Source organism: Chiloscyllium plagiosum, unplaced genomic scaffold (assembly GCF_037043375.1).
Source record: "Chiloscyllium plagiosum isolate Xiang-an unplaced genomic scaffold, Cpla_swu_hap1 HiC_scaffold_20, whole genome shotgun sequence".
NCBI classification, from domain to species: domain Eukaryota; kingdom Metazoa; phylum Chordata; class Chondrichthyes; order Orectolobiformes; family Hemiscylliidae; genus Chiloscyllium; species Chiloscyllium plagiosum.
This window is the reverse complement of record NW_028270158.1, coordinates 67,400,252-67,422,637: the sequence shown is the minus strand read 5'-3', so window position 1 is coordinate 67,422,637 and position 22,386 is coordinate 67,400,252. Positions and strand designations below refer to the sequence as shown.

Sequence of the window (22,386 nt, the reverse complement as noted above, 5' to 3'; positions counted from 1 at the left end):
TGTGTCTGTGTGTGTGTGTGTGCCGCTGTGTGCGTGTGTGTGTGTGTCTGTAACTCTGTGTGCGTGTGTGTCTCTGTGTGTGTCAGTGTGCTGCTGTGTGTGTCGCTGTGTGTGTCTTAGTATGTGTGTGTGTCTCAGTGTGCGTGTGTGTCTCTGTGTGTGTCTCTGTGTGTGTCTCTGTGTGCGTGTGTTTGTCTCTGTGTGCGTGTGTGTCTCTGTGTGCGTGTGTGTCTCTGTGTGTGTGTGTGTGTGTGTCTCTGTGTGTCTCCGTGTGTCTGTGTGCGTGTGTGTCTCTGTGTGTGTGTGTGTCTCTGTGTGTGTGTGTATTTGTCTCTGTATGTGTGCCCATTCTCTCGCTCTCCTCCCCCTCCCCACCCTCTCTCACCCTTTTCCTGTTTTCCAGAATATTAAAGGTTATATTGAGGAGTCCCTCTTACAAAAGGAGATGTTGTATCTCGCTGTGGAGTCTCTCGGACATCACTTCATTGATCCGGTAAGACCCGGAAAATCTGTCTCTCTCTTTCCATCCTTCTATCTCTCTTTTTTTCTCTCTCTCTCTCTCTCTCTCTCTCTCTCTCCCTCTCTCTCTCCCCCCATCCTTCTCTCTCTCTCTGTCTCTCTCTCTCTCTCTCTCTCTCCCTCTCTCTCCCCCTCCCTCTCTCTCTCTGTCTATCTCTCTCTCTCTCTCCCTCCCTCTCTCTCTCTCTCTCTCTCTCTCCCTCCCTCTCTCTCTCTATCTCTCTCTCTCTCTCTCCCTCTCTCTCCCCCTCCCTCTCTCTCTCTGTCTATCTCTCTCTCTCCCTCCCTCTCTCTCTCTGTCTCTCTCTCTCTGTCTCTCTCTCTCTGTCTGTCTCTCTGTCTCTGTCTCTCTCTCTCCCTCCCTCTCTCTCTCAGTCTCTCTCTCTCTCTCTGTCTCGTTACAAGGTGGAGAAAACGTGAGGGTTAAAAGTTGAAATTATGTAACTTGTGAACACTTTCTAAATTGTGTATTCTCAGGATTCGTGGACGCCTCATGAACTAATCCCGCATTCGGTTCAAAACAACAGCAGGTACCTCGCTGAGTACACTCTCCCTCAACACTGACCCTCCGACAGTGCGGCACTCCCTCAGCACTGACCCTCCGACCACACGGCATTCCCTCAGCACTGACCCTCCAACAGTGCGGCACTCCCTCAGCACTGACCCTCCGACAGTGCGGCACTCCCTCAGCACTGACCCTCCGACCACACGGCATTCCCTCAGCACTGACCCTCCAACAGTGCGGCACTCCCTCAGCACTGACCCTCCGACAGTGCGGCACTCCCTCAGCACTGACCCTCCGACCACACGGCATTCCCTCAGCACTGACCCTCCAACAGTGCGGCACTCCCTCAGCACTGACCCTCCGACAGTACGGCTCTCCCTCAGCACTGACCCTCCGACAGTGCGGCACTCCCTCAGCACTGACCCTCCGACAGTGCGGCACTCCCTCAGCACTGACCCTCCGACAGTACGGCTCTCCCTCAGCACTGACCCTCCGACAGTGCGGCAATCCCTCAGCACTGACCCTCCGACAGTGCGGCACTCCCTCAGCACTGACCCTCCGACAGTGCGGCACTCCCTCAGCACTGACCCTTCGACAGTGCGGCACTCCCTCAGTACTGACCCTCCGACAGTGGGGCACTGCCTCAGCACTGAGTCTCCGACAGTGCGGCACTCCCTCAGCACTGACCCTCCAACAGTGCGGCACTCCCTCAGCACTGACCCTCCAACAGTGCGGCACTCCCTCAGCACTGACCCTCCAACAGTGCGGCACTCCCTCAGCACTGACCCTCCAACAGTGCGGCAATTCCTCAGCACTGACCCTCTGACAGTGCGGCACTCCCTCAGCACTGAGTCTCCGACAGTGCCCATTCCCTCAGCACTGATCCTCCGACCACAGGGCATTCCCTCAGCACTGACCCTCCAACAGTGCGGCACTCCCTCAGCACTCACCCTTCGACAGTGCGGCACTCCCTCAGCACTGACCCTCCGACAGTGCGGCACTCCCTCAGCACTGACCCTCCGACAGTGCGGCACTCCCTCAGCACTGACATTGCGACAGTGCCCACTCCCTCAGCACTGACCCTCCAACAGTGCGGCACTTCCTCAACACTGACCCTCCAACAGTGTGGCACTCCATCAGCACTGACCCTCCGACAGTGTGGCACTCCCTCAGTACTGACCCTCCTACAGTGCGGCTCTCCCTCGGCACTGACCCTCCGACAGTGCGGCATTCCCTCAGCACTGATCCTCCGACAGTGCACACTCCTTCAGCACTGACCCTCCGACAGTGCGGCTCTCCCTCAGTACTGACCCTCCCACTGTGCGGCACTCCCTCAGCATTGGCACTCCCTCAGCACTGACCCTCCGACAGTGCGGCACTCCCTCAGCACTGACCCTCCAACAGTGCGGCACTCCCTCAGCACTGACCCTCCGACAGTGCGGCACTCCCTCAGCACTGACCCTCCAACAGTGCGGCACTCCCTCAGCACTGAGTCTCCGACAGTGTGGCAATCCCTCAGCACTGACCCTCCGACAGTGCCCACTCCCGCAGCACTGACCCTCCGGCCACACAGCATTCCCTCAGCACTGACCCTCCAACAGTGCGGCACTCCCTCAGCACTGACCCTCCGACAGTGCGGCAGTCCCTCAACAATGACCCTCCGACAGTACGGCACTCCCTCAGCACAGACACTACGGCACTTCCTCAGCACTGACCCTCCGACCACACGGCATTCCCACAGCACTGACCCTCCAACAGTGCAGTTTTCCCTCAGCACAGACCCTCCGACAGTGCCCATTCCCTCAGCACTGATCCTCCGACCACATGCATTCCCTCAGCACAGACCCTCAAATAGTGCGACATTCCCTCAGCACTGACCCTCCAACAGTGCGGCTCTCCCTCAGCACAGACCCTCCGACAGTGCCCATTCCCTCAGCACTGATCCTCCGACCACACGGCATTCCCTCAGCACTGACCCTCCAACAGTGCGGCACTCCCTCAGCACTGAGTCTCCGACAGTGTGGCAATTCCCTAGCACTGACCCTCCGACAGTGCGGCACTCCCTCAGCACTGACCCTCTGACAATGCCCACTCCCTCAGCACTGACCCTCAGACAGTGCCAAATCTTTCAGCACTGACCCTCCAACAGTGCAGCACTCCCTCAGTACTGACCCTCCGACAGTGCGGCCCTCCCTCAGCACTGACCCTCCGACAGTGCGGCAATTCCTCAGAACTGACCCTCCGACAGTGCGGCACTCCCTCAGCACTGACCCTCCGACAGTGTGGCACTCCCTCAGCACTGACCCTCCGACACTACGGCACTCCCTCAGCACTGACTCTCCGACCACATGGCATTCCCACAGCACTGACCCTCCAACAGTGCGGCACTCCCTCAGCACTGACCCTCCGACAGTGCGGCACTCCCTCAGCACTGACACTCCGACAGTGCCCACTCCCTCAGCCCTGACCCTCCAACAGTGCGGCACTTCCTCAACACTGACCCTCCAACAGTGTGGCACTCCCTCAGCACTGACCCTCCGACAGTGTTGCACTCCCTCAGTACTGACCCTCCTACAGTGCGGCTCTCCCTCAGCACTGACCCTCCGACAGTGCAGCACTCCCTCAGCACTGACCCTCCAACAGTGCGGCATTCCCTCAGCACTGATCCTCCGATAGTGCACACTCCTTCAGCACTGACCCTCCCACAGTGCGGCTCTCCCTCAGTACTGACCCTCCCACTGTGCGGCACTCCCTCAGCATTGGCACTCCCTCAGCACTGACCCTCTGACAGTGCGGCACTCCCTCAGCACTGACCCTCCAACAGTGCGGCACTCCCTCAGCACTGACCCTCCGACAGTACGGCTCTCCCTCAGCACTGACCCTCCGACAGTGCGGCACTCCCTCAGCACTGACCCTCCGACAGTGCGGCACTCCCTCAGCACTGACCCTCCGACAGTACGGCTCTCCCTCAGCACTGACCCTCCGACCACGCGGCATTCCCTCAGCACTGACCCTCCAAAAGTACGGCTCTCCCTCAGCACTGACCCTCCGACCACGCGGCATTCCCTCAGCACTGACCCTCCAACAGTGCAGCACTCCCTCAGCACTGACCCTCCGACAGTACGGCTCTCCCCCAGCACTGACCCTCCGACCACGCGGCATTCCCTCAGCACTGACCCTCCAACAGTGCGGCACTCCCTCAGCACTGACCCTCCGACAGTACGGCTCTCCCTCAGCACTGACCCTCCGACAGTGCGGCACTCCCTCAGCACTGACCCTCCGACAGTGCGGCACTCCCTCAGCACTGACCCTCCGACAGTACGGCTCTCCCTCAGCACTGACCCTCCGACAGTGCGGCACTCCCTCAGCACTGACCCTCCGACAGTGCGGCACTCCCTCAGCACTGACCCTCCGACAGTGCGGCACTCCCTCAGCACTGACCCTCCGACAGTGCGGCACTCCCTCAGCACTGACCCTCCGATAGTGCGGCACTCCCTCAGCACTGACCCTCCGACAGTGCGGCACTCCCTCAGCACTGACCCTCCGACAGTGCGGCACTCCCTCAGCACTGACCCTCCGACAGTGCGGCTCTCCCTCAGCACTGACCCTCCGACAGTGCGGCATTCCCTCAGCACTGACCCTCCAACAGTGCGGCACTCCCTCAGCACTGACCCTCCGACAGTACGGCTCTCCCTCAGCACTGACCCTCCGACAGTGCGGCACTCCCTCAGCACTGACCCTCCGACAGTGCGGCACTCCCTCAGCACTGACCCTCCAACAGTGCGGCACTCCCTCAGCACTGACCCTCCGACAGTACGGCTCTCCCTCAGCACTGACCCTCCGACAGTGCGGCACTCCCTCAGCACTGACCCTCCGACAGTGCGGCACTCCCTCAGCACTGACCCTCCAACGTTGCGGCAATCCCTCAGCACTGACCCTCCGACAGTGCGGCAGTCCCTCAACAATGACCCTCCGACAGTACGGCACTCCCTCAGCACAGACACTACGGCACTTCCTCAGCACTGACCCTCCGACCACACGGCATTCCCACAGCACTGACCCTCCAACAGTGCAGTTTTCCCTCAGCACAGACCCTCCGACAGTGCCCATTCCCTCAGCACTGATCCTCCGACCACATGCATTCCCTCAGCACAGACCCTCAAATAGTGCGACTTTCCCTCAGCACTGACCCTCCAACAGTGCGGCTCTCCCTCAGCACAGACCCTCCGACAGTGCCCATTCCCTCAGCACTGATCCTCCGACCACACGGCATTCCCTCAGCACTGACCCTCCAACAGTGCGGCACTCCCTCAGCACTGAGTCTCCGACAGTGTGGCAATTCCCTAGCACTGACCCTCTGACAGTGCGGCACTCCCTCAGCACTGACCCTCTGACAATGCCCACTCCCTCAGCACTGACCCTCAGACAGTGCCAAATCTTTCAGCACTGACCCTCCAACAGTGCAGCACTCCCTCAGCACTGACCCTCCGACAGTGCGGCCCTCCCTCAGCACTGACCCTCCGACAGTGCGGCAATTCCTCAGAACTGACCCTCCGACAGTGCGGCACTCCCTCAGCACTGACCCTCCGACAGTGTGGCACTCCCTCAGCACTGACCCTCCGACACTACGGCACTCCCTCAGCACTGACTCTCCGACCACATGGCATTCCCACAGCACTGACCCTCCAACAGTGCGGCACTCCCTCAGCACTGACCCTCCGACAGTGCGGCACTCCCTCAGCACTGACACTCCGACAGTGCCCACTCCCTCAGCCCTGACCCTCCAACAGTGCGGCACTTCCTCAACACTGACCCTCCAACAGTGTGGCACTCCCTCAGCACTGACCCTCCGACAGTGTTGCACTCCCTCAGTACTGACCCTCCTACAGTGCGGCTCTCCCTCAGCACTGACCCTCCGACAGTGCAGCACTCCCTCAGCACTGACCCTCCAACAGTGCGGCATTCCCTCAGCACTGATCCTCCGATAGTGCACACTCCTTCAGCACTGACCCTCCCACAGTGCGGCTCTCCCTCAGTACTGACCCTCCCACTGTGCGGCACTCCCTCAGCATTGGCACTCCCTCAGCATTGGCACTCCCTCAGCACTGACCCTCTGACAGTGCGGCACTCCCTCAGCACTGACCCTCCAACAGTGCGGCACTCCCTCAGCACTGACCCTCCAACAGTGCGGCACTCCCTCAGCACTGAGTCTCCGACAGTGTGGCAATCCCTCAGCACTGACCCTCCGACAGTGCCCACTCCCGCAGCACTGACCCTCCGGCCACACGGCATTCCCTCAGCACTGACCCTCCGGCAGTGCCCACTCCCTCAGCACTAACCCTCCGACAGTGCGGCACTCCCTCAGCACTGACCCTCCAACAGTGCGGCACTCCCTCAGCACTGACCCTCCGACAGTACGGCTCTCCCTCAGCACTGACCCTCCGACAGTGCGGCACTCCCTCAGCACTGACCCTCCGACAGTGCGGCACTCCCTCAGCACTGACCCTCCGACAGTACGGCTCTCCCTCAGCACTGACCCTCCGACCACGCGGCATTCCCTCAGCACTGACCCTCCAAAAGTACGGCTCTCCCTCAGCACTGACCCTCCGACCACGCGGCATTCCCTCAGCACTGACCCTCCAACAGTGCAGCACTCCCTCAGCACTGACCCTCCGACAGTACGGCTCTCCCCCAGCACTGACCCTCCGACCACGCGGCATTCCCTCAGCACTGACCCTCCAACAGTGCGGCACTCCCTCAGCACTGACCCTCCGACAGTACGGCTCTCCCTCAGCACTGACCCTCCGACAGTGCGGCACTCCCTCAGCACTGACCCTCCGACAGTGCGGCACTCCCTCAGCACTGACCCTCCGACAGTACGGCTCTCCCTCAGCACTGACCCTCCGACAGTGCGGCACTCCCTCAGCACTGACCCTCCGACAGTGCGGCACTCCCTCAGCACTGACCCTCCGACAGTGCGGCACTCCCTCAGCACTGACCCTCCGACAGTGCGGCACTCCCTCAGCACTGACCCTCCGATAGTGCGGCACTCCCTCAGCACTGACCCTCCGACAGTGCGGCACTCCCTCAGCACTGACCCTCCGACAGTGCGGCACTCCCTCAGCACTGACCCTCCGACAGTGCGGCTCTCCCTCAGCACTGACCCTCCGACCACGCGGCATTCCCTCAGCACTGACCCTCCAACAGTGCGGCACTCCCTCAGCACTGACCCTCCGACAGTACGGCTCTCCCTCAGCACTGACCCTCCGACAGTGCGGCACTCCCTCAGCACTGACCCTCCGACAGTGCGGCACTCCCTCAGCACTGACCCTCCAACAGTGCGGCACTCCCTCAGCACTGACCCTCCGACAGTACGGCTCTCCCTCAGCACTGACCCTCCGACAGTGCGGCACTCCCTCAGCACTGACCCTCCGACAGTGCGGCACTCCCTCAGCACTGACCCTCCAACAGTGCGGCACTCCCTCAGCACTGACCCTCCGACAGTACGGCTCTCCCTCAGCACTGAGTCTCCGACAGTGCCCACTCCCTCAGCACTGACCCTCTGACAGTGCGGCACTCGCTCAGCCCTAACCCTCCAACAGTGCCCATTCCCTCAGCACTGACCCTCCAACAGTGCGGCACTCCCTCAGCACTGACCCTCCGACAGTGCGGCACTCCCTCGGCACTCACCCTTCAACAGTGCGGCACTCCCTCAGCACTGACCCTCCGACAGTGCGGCACTCCCTCAGCACTCACCCTTCGACAGTGCGGCATTCCCTCAGCACTGACACTGCGACAGTGCCCACTACCTCAGCACTGACCCTCCAACAGTGCGGCACTTCCTCAACACTGACCCTCCAACAGTGTGGCACTCCATCAGCACTGACCCTCCGACAGTGTGGCACTCCCTCAGTACTGACCCTCCTACAGTGCGGCTCTCCCTCGGCACTGACCCTCCGACAGTGCAGCACTCCCTCAGCACTGACCCTCCAACAGTGCGGCATTCCCTCAGCACTGATCCTCCCACAGTGCGGCACTCCCTCAGCATTGGCACTCCCTCAGCACTGACCCTCCGACAGTGCGGCACTCCCTCAGCACTGACCCTCCAACAGTGCGGCACTCCCTCAGCACTGACCCTCCAACAGTGCGGCACTCCCTCAGCACTGAGTCTCCGACAGTGTGGCAATCCCTCAGCACTGACCCTCCGACAGTGCCCACTCCCGCAGCACTGACCCTCCGGCCACACGGCATTCCCTCAGCACTGACCCTCCAACGTTGCGGCACTCCCTCAGCACTGACCCTCCAACGTTGCGGCAATCCCTCAGCACTGACCCTCCGACAGTGCGGCAGTCCCTCAACAATGACCCTCCGACAGTACGGCACTCCCTCAGCACAGACACTACGGCACTTCCTCAGCACTGACCCTCCGACCACACGGCATTCCCACAGCACTGACCCTCCGACAGTGCAGTTTTCCCTCAGCACAGACCCTCCGACAGTGCCCATTCCCTCAGCACTGATCCTCCGACCACATGCATTCCCTCAGCACAGACCCTCAAATAGTGCGACATTCCCTCAGCACTGACCCTCCAACAGTGCGGCTCTCCCTCAGCACAGACCCTCCGACAGTGCCCATTCCCTCAGCACTGATCCTCCGACCACACGGCATTCCCTCAGCACTGACCCTCTGACAGTGCGGCACTCCCTCAGCACTGACCCTCCGACAATGCCCACTCCCTCAGCACTGACCCTCAGACAGTGCCAAATCTTTCAGCATTGACCCTCCAACAGTGCGGCACTCCCTCAGCACTGACCCTCCGACAGTGCGGCACTCCCTCAGCACTGACCCTCCGACAGTGTGGCACTCCCTCAGCACTGACCCTCCGACACTACGGCACTCCCTCAGCACTGACTCTCCGACCACATGGCATTCCCACAGCACTGACCCTCCAACAGTGCGGCACTCCCTCAGCACTGACCCTCCGACAGTGCGGCACTCCCTCAGCACTGACACTCCGACAGTGCCCACTCCCTCAGCCCTGATCCTCCAACAGTGCGGCACTTCCTCAACACTGACCCTCCAACAGTGTGGCACTCCCTCAGCACTGACCCTCCGACAGTGTTGCACTCCCTCAGTACTGACCCTCCTACAGTGCGGCTCTCCCTCAGCACTGACCCTCCGACAGTGCAGCACTCCCTCAGCACTGACCCTCCAACAGTGCGGCATTCCCTCAGCACTGATCCTCCGATAGTGCACACTCCTTCAGCACTGACCCTCCCACAGTGCGGCTCTCCCTCAGTACTGACCCCCCCACTGTGCGGCACTCCCTCAGCATTGGCACTCCCTCAGCACTGACCCTCTGACAGTGCGGCACTCCCTCAGCACTGACCCTCCAACAGTGCGGCACTCCCTCAGCACTGACCCTCCAACAGTGCGGCACTCCCTCAGCACTGAGTCTCCGACAGTGCGGCATTCCCTCAGCACTGATCCTCCGACAGTGCCCACTCCCGCAGCACTGACCCTCCGGCCACACGGCATTCCCTCAGCACTGACCCTCCAACAGTGCGGCACTCCCTCAGCACTGACCCTCCGACAGTGCGGCAGTCCCTCAACAATGACCCTCCGACAGTACGGCACTCCCTCAGCACAGACACTACGGCACTCCCTCAGCACTGACCCTCCGACCACACGGCACTCCCTCAGCACAGACCCTCCGACAGTGCCCATTCCCTCAGCACTGATCCTCCGACCACACGCATTCCCTCAGCACAGACCCTCAAACAGTGCGGCATTCCCTCAGCACTGACCCTCCAACAGTGCGGCACTCCCTCAGCACTGACCCTCCGACAGTGCGGCTCTCCTTCAGCACAGACCCTCCGACAGTGCCCATTCCCTCAGCACTGATCCTCCGACCACACGGCATTCCCTCAGCACTGACCCTCCAACAGTGCGGCACTCCCTCAGCACTGACCCTCCGACAGTGCGTCACTCCCTCAGCACTGACCCTCCGACAGTGTGGCAATTCCTCAGCACTGACCCTCTGACAGTGCGGCACTCCCTCAGCACTGACCCTCCGACAGTGTGGCACTCCCTCAGCACTGAGTCTCCGACAGTGTGGCAATTCCTCAGTACTGACCCTCCGACAGTGCGGCACTCCCTCAGCACTGACAGTTCGACAGTGCCTATTCCCTCAGCACTCACCCTCCGTCAGTGCGGCACTCCCTCAACACTGAGTCTCCGACAATGCCCACTCCCTCAGCACTGACCCTCAGACAGTGCCAAATCTCTCAGCACTGACCCTCCGACAGTGCTGCACTCCCTCAGCACTGACCCTCCGACAGTGCGGCTTCCTCAACACTGACCCTCCGACAGTGTGGCACTTCCTCAACACTGACCCTCCAACAGTGTGGCACTCCCTCAGCACTGACCCTCCGACAGTGTGGCACTCCCTCAGTACTGACCCTCCGACAGTACGGCACTCCCTCAGCGCAGACACTACGGCACTTCCTCAGCACTGACCCTCCGACCACACGGCATTCCCACAGCACTGACCCTCCAACAGTGCGGCTCTCCCTCAGCACAGACCCTCCGACAGTGCCCATTCCCTCAGCACTGATCCTCCGACCACACGGCATTCCCTCAGCACTGACCCTCCAACAGTGCGGCACTCCCTCAGCACTGAGTCTCCGACAGTGTGGCAATTCCCTAGCACTGACCCTCTGACAGTGCGGCACTCCCTCAGCACTGACCCTCCGACAATGCCCACTCCCTCAGCACTGACCCTCAGACAGTGCCAAATCTTTCAGCACTGACCCTCCAACAGTGCGGCACTCCCTCAGCACTGACCCTCCGACAGTGCGGCCCTCCCTCAGCACTGACCCTCCGACAGTGCGGCAATTCCTCAGAACTGACCCTCCGACAGTGCGGCACTCCCTCAGCACTGACCCTCCGACAGTGTGGCACTCCCTCAGCACTGACCCACCGACACTACGGCACTCCCTCAGCACTGACTCTCCGACCACATGGCATTCCCACAGCACTGACCCTCCAACAGTGCGGCACTCCCTCAGCACTGACCCTCCGACAGTGCGGCACTCCCTCAGCACTGACACTCCGACAGTGCGGCCCTCCCTCAGCCCTGACCCTCCAACAGTGCGGCACTTCCTCAACACTGACCCTCCAACAGTGTGGCACTCCCTCAGCACTGACCCTCCGACAGTGTTGCACTCCCTCAGTACTGACCCTCCTACAGTGCGGCTCTCCCTCAGCACTGACCCTCCGACAGTGCAGCACTCCCTCAGCACTGACCCTCCAACAGTGCGACATTCCCTCAGCACTGATCCTCCGATAGTGCACACTCCTTCAGCACTGACACTCCGACAGTGCGGCCCTCCCTCAGCCCTGACCCTCCAACAGTGCGGCACTTCCTCAACACTGACCCTCCAACAGTGTGGCACTCCCTCAGCACTGACCCTCCGACAGTGCGGCTCTCCCTCAGTACTGACCCTCCCACTGTGCGGCACTCCCTCAGCATTGGCACTCCCTCAGCACTGACCCTCTGACAGTGCGGCACTCCCTCAGCACTGACCCTCCAACAGTGCGGCACTCCCTCAGCACTGACCCTCCAACAGTGCGGCACTCCCTCAGCACTGAGTCTCCGACAGTGTGGCAATCCCTCAGCACTGACCCTCCGACAGTGCCCACTCCCGCAGCACTGACCCTCCGGCCACACGGCATTCCCTCAGCACTGACCCTCCAACAGTGCGGCACTCCCTCAGCACTGAGTCTCCGACAGTGTGGCAATCCCTCAGCACTGACCCTCCGACAGTGCCCACTCCCGCAGCACTGACCCTCCGGCCACACAGCATTCCCTCAGCACTGACCCTCCAACAGTGCGGCACTCCCTCAGCACTGACCCTCTGACAGTGCGGCAGTCCCTCAACAATGACCCTCCGACAGTACGGCACTCCCTCAGCACAGACACTACGGCACTCCCTCAGCACTGACCCTCCGACCACACGGCATTCCCACAGCACTGACCCTCCAACAGTGCAGCTTTCCCTCAGCACAGACCCTCCGACAGTGCCCATTCCCTCAGCACTGATCCTCCGACCACACGCATTCCCTCAGCACAGACCCTCAAACAGTGCGGCATTCCCTCAGCACTGACCCTCCAACAGTGCGGCACTCCCTCAGCACTGACCCTCCGACAGTGCGGCTCTCCCTCAGCACAGACCCTCCGACAGTGCCCATTCCCTCAGCACTGATCCTCCGACCACACGGCATTCCCTCAGCACTGACCCTCCAACAGTGCGGCACTCCCTCAGCACTGACCCTCCGACAGTGCGTCACTCCCTCAGCACTGACCCTCCGACAGTGTGGCAATTCCTCAGCACTGACCCTCTGACAGTGCGGCACTCCCTCAGCACTGACCCTCCGACAGTGTGGCACTCCCTCAGCACTGAGTCTCCGACAGTGTGGCAATTCCTCAGTACTGACCCTCCGACAGTGCGGCACTCCCTCAGCACTGACAGTTCGACAGTGCCTATTCCCTCAGCACTCACCCTCCGTCAGTGCGGCACTCCCTCAACACTGAGTCTCCGACAATGCCCACTCCCTCAGCACTGACCCTCAGACAGTGCCAAATCTCTCAGCACTGACCCTCCGACAGTGCTGCACTCCCTCAGCACTGACCCTCCGACAGTGCGGCCCTCCCTCAGCACTGACCCTCCGACAGTGCGGCTTCCTCAACACTGACCCTCCGACAGTGTGGCACTTCCTCAACACTGACCCTCCAACAGTGTGGCACTCCCTCAGCACTGACCCTCCGACAGTGTGGCACTCCCTCAGTACTGACCCTCCGACAGTACGGCACTCCCTCAGCGCAGACACTACGGCACTTCCTCAGCACTGACCCTCCGACCACACGGTATTCCCACAGCACTGACCCTCCAACAGTGCAGTTTTCCCTCAGCACAGACCCTCCGACAGTGCCCATTCCCTCAGCACTGATCCTCCGACCACACGCATTCCCTCAGCACAGACCCTCAAACAGTGCGGCATTCCCTCAGCACTGACCCTCCAACAGTGCGGCACTCCCTCAGCACTGACCCTCCGACAGTGTGGCACTCCCTCAGCACTGACCCTCCGACAGTGCGTCAGTCCGTCAGCACTGAGTCTCCGACAGTGCGGCTCTCCCTCAGCACTGACCCTCCGATAGTGCGGCTCTCCCTCAGCACAGACCCTCCGACAATTCCCATTCCCTCAGCACTGATCCTCCGACCACACGGCATTCCCTCAGCACTGACCCTCCAACAGTGCGGCACTCCCTCTGACAGTGCGTCACTCCCTCAGCACTGAGTCTCCGACAATGTGGCAATTCCTCAGCACTGACCCTCCAACAGTGTGGCAATTCCTCAGCACTGACCCTCTGAGAGTGCGGCACACCCTCAGCACTGACCCTCCAACAGTGTGGCAATTCCTCAGCACTGACCCTCCGACAGTGCGGCACTCCCTCAGCACTGACCCTCCGACAGTGTGGCAATTCCTCAGCACTGACCCTCTGAGAGTGCGGCACTCCCTCAGCACTGACCCTCCAACAGTGTGGCAATTCCTCAGCACTGACCCTCCGACAGTGCGGCACTCCCTCAGCACTGACCCTCCGACAGTGTGGCAATTCCTCAGCACTGACCCTCTGAGAGTGCGGCACTCCCTCAGCACTGACCCTCCAACAGTGTGGCAATTCCTCAGCACTGACCCTCCGACAGTGCGGCACACCCTCAGCACTGACCCTCCAACAGTGTGGCAATTCCTCAGCACTGACCCTCTGAGAGTGCGGCACTCCCTCAGCACTGACCCTCCGACAGTGCGGCACTCCCTCAGCACTGACCCTCCAACAGTGCGGCACTCCCTCAGCACTGACCCTCCAACAGTGTGGCAATTCCTCAGCATTGACCCTCCGACAGTGCGGCACTCCCTCAGCACTGACCCTCCGTCAGTGCGTCACTTCCTCAACACTGACCCTCCAACAGTGTGGCACTCCCTCAGCACTGACCCTCCGACAGTGTGGCACTCCCTCAGTACTGACCCTCCGACAGTGCGGCACTCCCTCAGCAGTGACACTCCGACAGTGCCCACTCCCTCAGCACTGACCCTCCGTCAGTGCGGCACTTCCTCAACACTGACCCCCCAATTGTGCGGCACTCCCTCAGCACTGAGCCACCGACAGTGCAGCAATTCCTCAGCACTGACCCTCCGACAATGCCCACTCCCTCAGCACTGTCCTGCTGACAATGCCCACTCCCTCAGCACTGAACCTCAGACAGTGCCAAATCTCTCAGCACTGACCCTCCGACATTGCGGCGCTCCCTCAGCACTGACCCTCCAACTGTGCGGCCCTCCCTCAGCACTGACCCTCCGACAGTGCGGCACTTCCTCAACACTGACCCTCCAACAGTGTGGCACTTCCTCAGCACTGACCCTCCGACAGTGCACACTCCTTCAGCAGTGACCCTCCGACAGTGCGGCTCTCCCTCAGCATTGGCACTCCCTCAGCACTGACCCACCGACAGTGCGGCACTCCCTCAGCACTGACCTCCGACAGTGTGGCACTCCCTCAGCACTGTCCCTCCGACAGTGCGGCACTCCCTCAGCACTGACACTCCGACAGTGCCCACTCCCTCAGCACTGACCCTCCAACAGTGCGGCACTTCCTCAACACTGACTCTCCAACAGTGCGGCACTCCCTCAGTACTGACCCTCCGACAGTGGGGCACTGCCTCAGCACTGAGTCTCCGACAGTGCGGCACTCCCTCAGCACTGACCCTCCAACAGTGCGGAACTCCCTCAGCACTGACCGTCCGACAATGCGGCACTCCCTCAGCACTGACCCTCCGACACTACGGCACTCCCTCAGCACTGACTCTCCGACCACATGGCATTCCCACAGCACTGACCCTCCAACAGTGCGGCACTCCCTCAGCACTGACCCTCCGACAGTGCCCATTCCCTCAGCACTGACTCTCCGACCACATGGCATTCCCACAGCACTGACCCTCCAACAGTGCGGCAATTCCTCAGCACTGACCCTCCGACAGTGCGGCACTCCCTCAGCACTCACCCTTTGACAGTGCGGCACTCCCTCAGCACTGACCCTCCGACAGTGCGGCACTCCCTCAGCACTCACCCTTCGACAGTGCGACACTCCCTCAGCACTGACCCTCCGACAGTGCGGCACTCCCTCAGCACTGACCCTCCGACAGTGCGGCACTCCCTCAGCACTGACACTCCGACAGTGCCCACTCCCTCATCACTAACCCTCCGCCAGTGCGGCACTCCCTCAGCATTGACTCTCTGACAGTGCGGCACTCCCTCAGCACTGACCCTCGGACTGTACAGCCCTCCCTCAGCACTGACCCTCTGACAGTGCGGCACTCCCTCAGCACTGACTCTCGGACAGTACAGCCCTCCCTCAGCACTGACCCTCTGACAGTGCGGCACTCCCTCAGCGCTGACCCTTTGACTGTGCGGCACTTCCTCAGCACAGACCCACCGACTGTTCCCACTCCCTCAGCACTGACCCTCCACTAGTGCCAAATCCCTCAGCACCTGGCCCTCCGCCAGTGCCCATTCCCTCAGCACTCACCCTCCGACAGTGCGGCACTCCCTCAGCACTGACCCTCCGACAGTGCAGTGCTCCCTCAGTACTGAACCTCCAACAGTGCACATGCCCTCAGAACTGATCCTCCGATAATGCCCACTCCCTCAGCACTGTCCTTCCGACAATGCCCACTCCCTCAGCACCTGACCCTCCGACAGTGCCCACTCCCTCAGCACTCACCCTCCGACAGTGCGGCACAACCTCAGCACTGACCCTCCGACAGTGCAGCAATCCCTCAGCACTGACCCTCCGACAGTGCGGCACTCCCTCAGCACTGACCCTCCCACAGTGCGGCACTCCCTCAGCACTGACCCTCCGACAGTGCAGTGCTCCCTCAGTGCTGAACCTCCAACAGTGTGCAAGCCCTCAGTACTGACCCCCTGACAGTGCCAAATCCCTCAGCACTGACCATCCGACAATGCCCACTCCCTCAGCACTGTCCTTCCGACAATGCCCACTCCCTCAGCACTGACCCTCAGACAGTGCCAAATATGTTAGCACTGACCCACCGACAGTGCGGCACTCCCTCAGCACCTGACCCTCCGACAGTGCCCACTCCCTCAGCACTCACCCTCCGACAGTGCGGCACAACCTCAGCACTGACCCTCCGACAGTGCCCACTCCCTCAGCACTGACCCTCCGACAGTGTCCACTCCCTCAGCACTGACCCTCCCACAGTGCGGCACTCCCTCAGCACTGACCCTCCGACAGTGTGGCACTCACTCAGCACTGACCCTCCGACAGTGCAGTGCTCCCTGAGTACTGAACCTCCAACAGTGCGCAAGCCCTCAACACTGATCTTCTGACAGCGCCCACTCTCTCAGCACTAACCCTCCGCCAGTGCTGCACTCCCTCAGCATTGACTCTCTGACAGTGCGGCACTCCCTCAGCACTGACCCTCGGACTGTACAGCCCTCTCTCAGCACTGACCCTCTGACAGTGCGGCACTCCCTCAGCACTGACCCTCGGACAGTACAGCCCTCCCTCAGCACTGACCCTCTGACAGTGCGGCACTCCCTCAGCGCTGACCCTCTGACTGTGCGGCACTTCCTCAGCACAGACCCATCGACTGTTCCCATTCCCTCAGCACTGACCCTCCACTAGTGCCAAATCCCTCAGCACTGACCCTCCGACAGTGCCCTCTCCCTCAGCACTTTCCCTCTGACAGTGCCCACTCCCTCAGCATTGACCCTCCTTCAGCATGAATGATTTGCTGCACTCCTTCAGCATGAATCTGGACATTTCCCACTCCCTCAGCACTCGCCGTCCGAAAGTGCACACTCCCTCAGCACTGACCCTCCGACAGTGCAGTGCTCCCTCGGTACTGAACCTCCAACAGTGCACACGCCTCAGTACTGGCCCTCCGATAGTGCCAAGTCCCTCAGCACTGACCCTCCGACAATGCCCACTCCCTCAGCGCTGTCCTTCCGACAGTGATCACTCCCTCAGCACTGACCCTCCAGCAGTGCCAAATCTCCCAGCACTTACCCTCCGACAGTGTCCATTCCCTCAGCACTGAGCCTCCGACAGTGCGGCACACCCTCAGTACTGAACCTCCGACAATGCGGCACACTCTCAGTACTGACCCTCCGACAGTGCGGCACTCCCTCAGCACCTGACCCTCCGACAGTACGGCACTCCCTCAGCATTGACCCTCCGACAGTGCGGCACTCCCTCAGCACCTGACCTTCCGACAGTACGGCACTCCCTCAGCATTGACCCTCCGACAGTATGGCACTCCCTCAGCATTGACCCTCCGACAGTACGGCACTCCCTCAGCATTGACCCTCCGACAGTGCGCAAGCCCTCAGTACTGCCCCTCCGACAGTGCCCATTCCCTCAGCACTGACCCTCCGCCAGTGCGGCACTCCCTCAGCACTGACTCTCTGACAGTGTGGCACTCCCTCAGCACTGACCCTCGGACACTACAGCCCTCCCTCAGCACTGACCCTCTGGCATTGCAGCACTCCCTCAGCGCTGACCCTCTGACTGTGCGGCACTTCCTCAGCACAGACCCACCGACTGTTCCCACTCCCTCAGCAGTCATCCTCCGAAAGTGCCCACTCCCTCAGCACTGACCCTCCGATAGTGCGGCACACCCTCAGCACTGACCCTCTGACAGTGCGGCACTCTCTTAGCACTGACCCTCCGACAGTGTGGCACACACTCAGCACTGTCCTTCCGAAAGTGCAGCACTCCCTCAGCACTGACCCTCCACTAGTGCCAAATCCCTCAGCACCTGGCCCTCCGCCAGTGCCCATTCCCTCAGCACTGACCCTCCGACAGTGCGGCATACCCTCAGCACTGACCCTCCGACAGTGCGGCACTCCCTCAGCACTGACTCTCCGACAGTGCGGCATACCCTCAGCACTGACCCTCCGACAGTGTGGCACTCCCTCAGCACTGTCCCTCCGACAGTGCAGCACTTCCTCAGCACTGACCCTCCGACAGTGCAGCACTCCCTCAACACTGACCCTCTGACAGTGCCCACTCCCTTAGCACTGACCCACCGACTGTTCCCACTCCCTCAGCGCACACCCTCTGAAAGTGCCCACTCCCTCAGCACTGACCCTCCGATAGTGCGGCACACCCTCAGCACTGACCCTCTGACAGTGCGGCACTCCCTCAGCACTGACCCTCCGACAGTGCGGCACTCCCTCAGCACTCACCCTCCGACAGTGTGGCGCACCCTCAATACTGATGCATCAACAGTGCGGCACACCCTCAGTACTGACCCACCAACAGTGCGGCACTCCCTCAGCACCTGAACCTCCGACAGTGCCCACTCCCTCAGCACTCACCCTCCGACAGTGCGGCACAACCTCAGCACTGACCCTCCGACAGTGCAGCACTCCCTCAGCACTGACCCTCCGACAGTGCGGCACTCCCTCAGCACTGACCCTCCGACAGTGCGGCAGTCCCTCAGCACTGACCCTCCGACATTGCAGTACTCCCTCAACACTGACACTACGACAGTGCCCGGTCTCTCAGCACTGACCGTCCGAAAGTGCCCACTCCCTCACTACTGACCCTCCGACAGTGTAGCACTTCCTCACTACTGAACCTCCGAAAGTGCGGCACTCCCTCAACACTGACCCTCCGACTGTGCGGCACTCCCTCAGCGCCGACCCTCTGACCGTGCGGCATTCCCTCAGCGCTGACCCTCTCACCATGCGGCACTCCCTGAGCACTGACCCACCTACTGTTCCCACTCCCTCAGCACTCGCCCTCGAAAGTGCCCACTCCCTCAGTACTGAACCATCCAACAGTGCGCACACCCTCAGTACTGACCTTCCGATAGTGTCACATCCCTCAGCACTGACCCTCTGTCAGTGAAACACTCCCTCAGCACTGACCCTCCGACAGTTTCCACTCCCTCAGCACTGACCCTTCGACAGTTCAGCACTCCCTCAGCACTAACCCTCTGATTGTGCGGCACTCCCTCCGCACTGACCCTCCGACATTTCCCACTCCCTCAGCACTGACCCTCCAACAGTGCGGCACTCCCTCAGCACTGACCCTCCGACAGTGCAGCACTCCCTCAGCACTGACCCTCCAACAGTGCACACGCCTCAGTACTGACCCTCCGACAATGCCCACTCCCTCAGCACTGACCCTCTGACAATGCCCACTCCCTCAGCACTGACCCTCTGACAGTGCCCACTCCCTCAGCACTGACCTCCGACCGTGCCCACTCCCTCAGCACTGAATCCCCGACAGTGCCCACTCCCTCAGCACTGTCCCTCTGACAGTGCCCACTCCCTCAGCACTGACCCTCTGACAGTGTGGCACTCCCTCAGCACTGACCCTCTGACAGTGTGGCACTCCCTCAGCACTGACCCTCTGACAGTGTGGCACTCCCTCAGCACTGACCCTTGACAGTGCCCACTCCCTCAGCACTGACCCTCTGACAGTGCCCACTCCCTCCGCACTGCTCGCCTGACCGGGTTTCTGATTTGAGCGGGTGAGTTTTATGGAGTTAGTGCCTGGCCCAGTGTGATCCCACGTCATGTATGCTTGTCACCCCCAGGCCTGTGAACATGAGCATCCCGCGTTCACCAAACGGCACAGGTCAGGCTTCAGATTCTCGACAGTGCCCTCTCCCTCATCACTGACCCTCTGACAGTGCCCTCTCCCTCATCACTGACCCTCGGACAGTGCCCTCTCCCTCATCACTGACCTCCGACAGTGCCCACTCCCTCATCACTGACCCTCTGACAGTGCCCTCTCCCTCATCACTGACCCTCCGACAGTGCCCACTCCCTCATCACTGACCCTCTGACAGTGCCCTCTCCCTCATCACTGACCCTCCGACAGTGCCCACTCCCTCAGCACTGACCCTCTGACAATGCCCACTCCCTCAGCACTTTCCCTCTGACAGTGCCCACTCCCTCAGCACTGACCCTCTGATTTGTGGCACTCCTTCAGCATGAATCTCGATATTGCCCTCTCCCTCAGCACTCGCCGTCCGAAAGTTCACACTCCCTCAGCAATGACCCTCCGACAGTGCAGTGCTCCCTAAGTACTGAACCTCTAACAGTGCACACGCCTCAGTACTGACCCTCCGATAGTGCCAAGTCCCTCAGCACTGACCCTCAGACAATGCCCTCTCCCTCAGCGCTGTCCTTCCGACAGTGCCCACTCCCTCAGCACTGACCCTCCGACAGTGCCAAATCTCTCAGCACTTACCCTCCGACAGTGTCCATTCCCTCAGCACTGAGCCTCCGACAGTGCGGCACACCCTCAGCACTGACCCTCCGACAGTGCAGCACACCCTCAGTACTGACCCTCCGACAGTGCGGCACACCCTCAGTACTGACCCTCCAACAGTGCGGCACTCCCACAGCACCTGACCCGCCGCCAGTGCCCACTCCCTCAGCACTGACCCTCCGACAGTGCGGCACTCCCACAGCACTGACCCTCTGACAGTGCGGCACTCCCTCAGCACTGACCCTCCGACAGTGCGGCACTCCCTCAGCACTGACCCTCCGACAGTGCGGCACACCCTCAGCACTGAGCCTCCGACAGTGCGGCACACCCTCAGTACTGACCCTCCGACAGTGCGGCACACCCTCAGTACTGACCCTCCGACAGTGCGGCACTCCCTCAGCACTGACCCTCCGACAGTGCGGCACTCCCTCAACACTGACCCTCCGACAGTGTCCACTCCCTCTGCACTGTCCCTCCGACAGTGCGGAACTCCCTCAACACTGACCCTCCGATAGTGTCCACTCTGTCATCACAGACCCTCCGACAGTGTGGCACTCTCTCATCACTGACCCTCCGACAGTTCGGCACTCCCTCAGCACTGACCCTCTGACAGTGCTCATTCCCTCAGCACTGACCCTCCGACAGTGCCCACTCCTTCAGCACTGACCTTCTGACAATGCCCACTCCCTCAGCACTTTCCCTCTGACAGTGCCCACTCCCTCAGCACTGACCCTCTGATTTGCGGCACTCCTTCAGCATGAATCTCGATATTGCCCTCTCCCTCAGCACTGACCCACCGACATTTCCCACTCCCACAGCACTCGCCGTCCGAAAGTGCACACTCCCTCAGCACTGACCCTCCGACAGTGCAGTGCTCCCTCAGTACTGAACCTCCAACAGTGCACTGACCCTCCGATAGTGCCAAGTCCCTCAGCACTGACCCTCCGACAATGCCCACTCCCTCAGCGATGTCCTTCTGACTGTGCCAAATCTCTCAGCACTGACCCTCCGACAGTGTCCATTCCCTCAGCACTGAGCCTCCGACAGTGCGGCACACCCTCAGCACTGAGCCTCCAACAGTGCGGCACACCCTCAGTACTGACCCTCCGACAGTGTGGCACACCCTCAGTACTGACCCTCCGACAGTGCGGCACTCCCTCAGCACCTGACCCTCCGGCAGTGCCCACTCCCTCAGCACTAACCCTCCGACAGTGCGGCACTCTCTCAGCACTGACCCTCCGACAGTGCGGCACTCCCTCAGCACTGACCCTCTGACAGTGCGGCACTCCCTCAGCACTGACCCTCCGACAGTGCGGCACTCCCTCTGCACTGACCCTCCGACAGTGCGGCACTCCCTCAACACTGACCCTCCGACAGTGTCCACTCTGTCATCACAGACCCTCCGACAGTGTGGCACTCTCTCATCACTGACCCTCCGACAGTTCGGCACTCCCTCAGCACTGACCCTCCGACAGTGTGGCACTCACCCAGCTATGACCCTCTGACAGTGCCCACTCCCTCAGCACTTTCCCTCTGACAGTGCCCACTCCCTCAGCACTGACCCTCTGATTTGCGGCACTCCTTCAGCATGAATCTCGATATTGCCCTCTCCCTCAGCACTGACCCACCGACATTTCCCCCTCCCTCAGCACTCGCCGTCCGAAAGTGCACACTCCCTCAGCACTGACCCTCCGACAGTGCAGTGCTCCCTCAGTACTGAACCTCCAACAGTGCACTGACCCTCCGATAGTGCCAAGTCCCTCAGCACTGACCCTCCGACAATGCCCACTCCCTCAGCGCTGTCCTTCTGACTGTCCCAAATCTCTCAGCACTGATCCTCCGACAGTGTCCATTCCCTCAGCACTGAGCCTCCGACAGTGCGGCACACCCTCAGCACTGAGCCTCCGACAGTGCGGCACACCCTCAGTACTGACCCTCCGACAGTGCGGCACACCCTCAGTACTGACCCTCCGACAGTGCGGCACTCCCTCA

The 22,386-nt window shown here is 61.3% G+C and overlaps 1 protein-coding gene across 1 annotated transcript in view; it reads left to right on the top strand.

Annotated features, from left to right (window-relative positions):
- The first annotated feature begins 407 nt into the window (after positions 1–407).
- The window catches only part of LOC122560408 (prolyl 3-hydroxylase 1-like), a 72,247-nt gene continuing 50,268 nt past the window's right edge, over positions 408–22,386 (top strand). The window contains exons 1-2 of the mRNA XM_087998040.1: positions 408–493; positions 997–1,049. Coding sequence (XP_087854166.1) covers positions 446–493; positions 997–1,049 — 101 coding nt within the window. The 5' untranslated portion in view covers positions 408–445. The remainder of the gene's footprint in view (positions 494–996; positions 1,050–22,386) is intronic.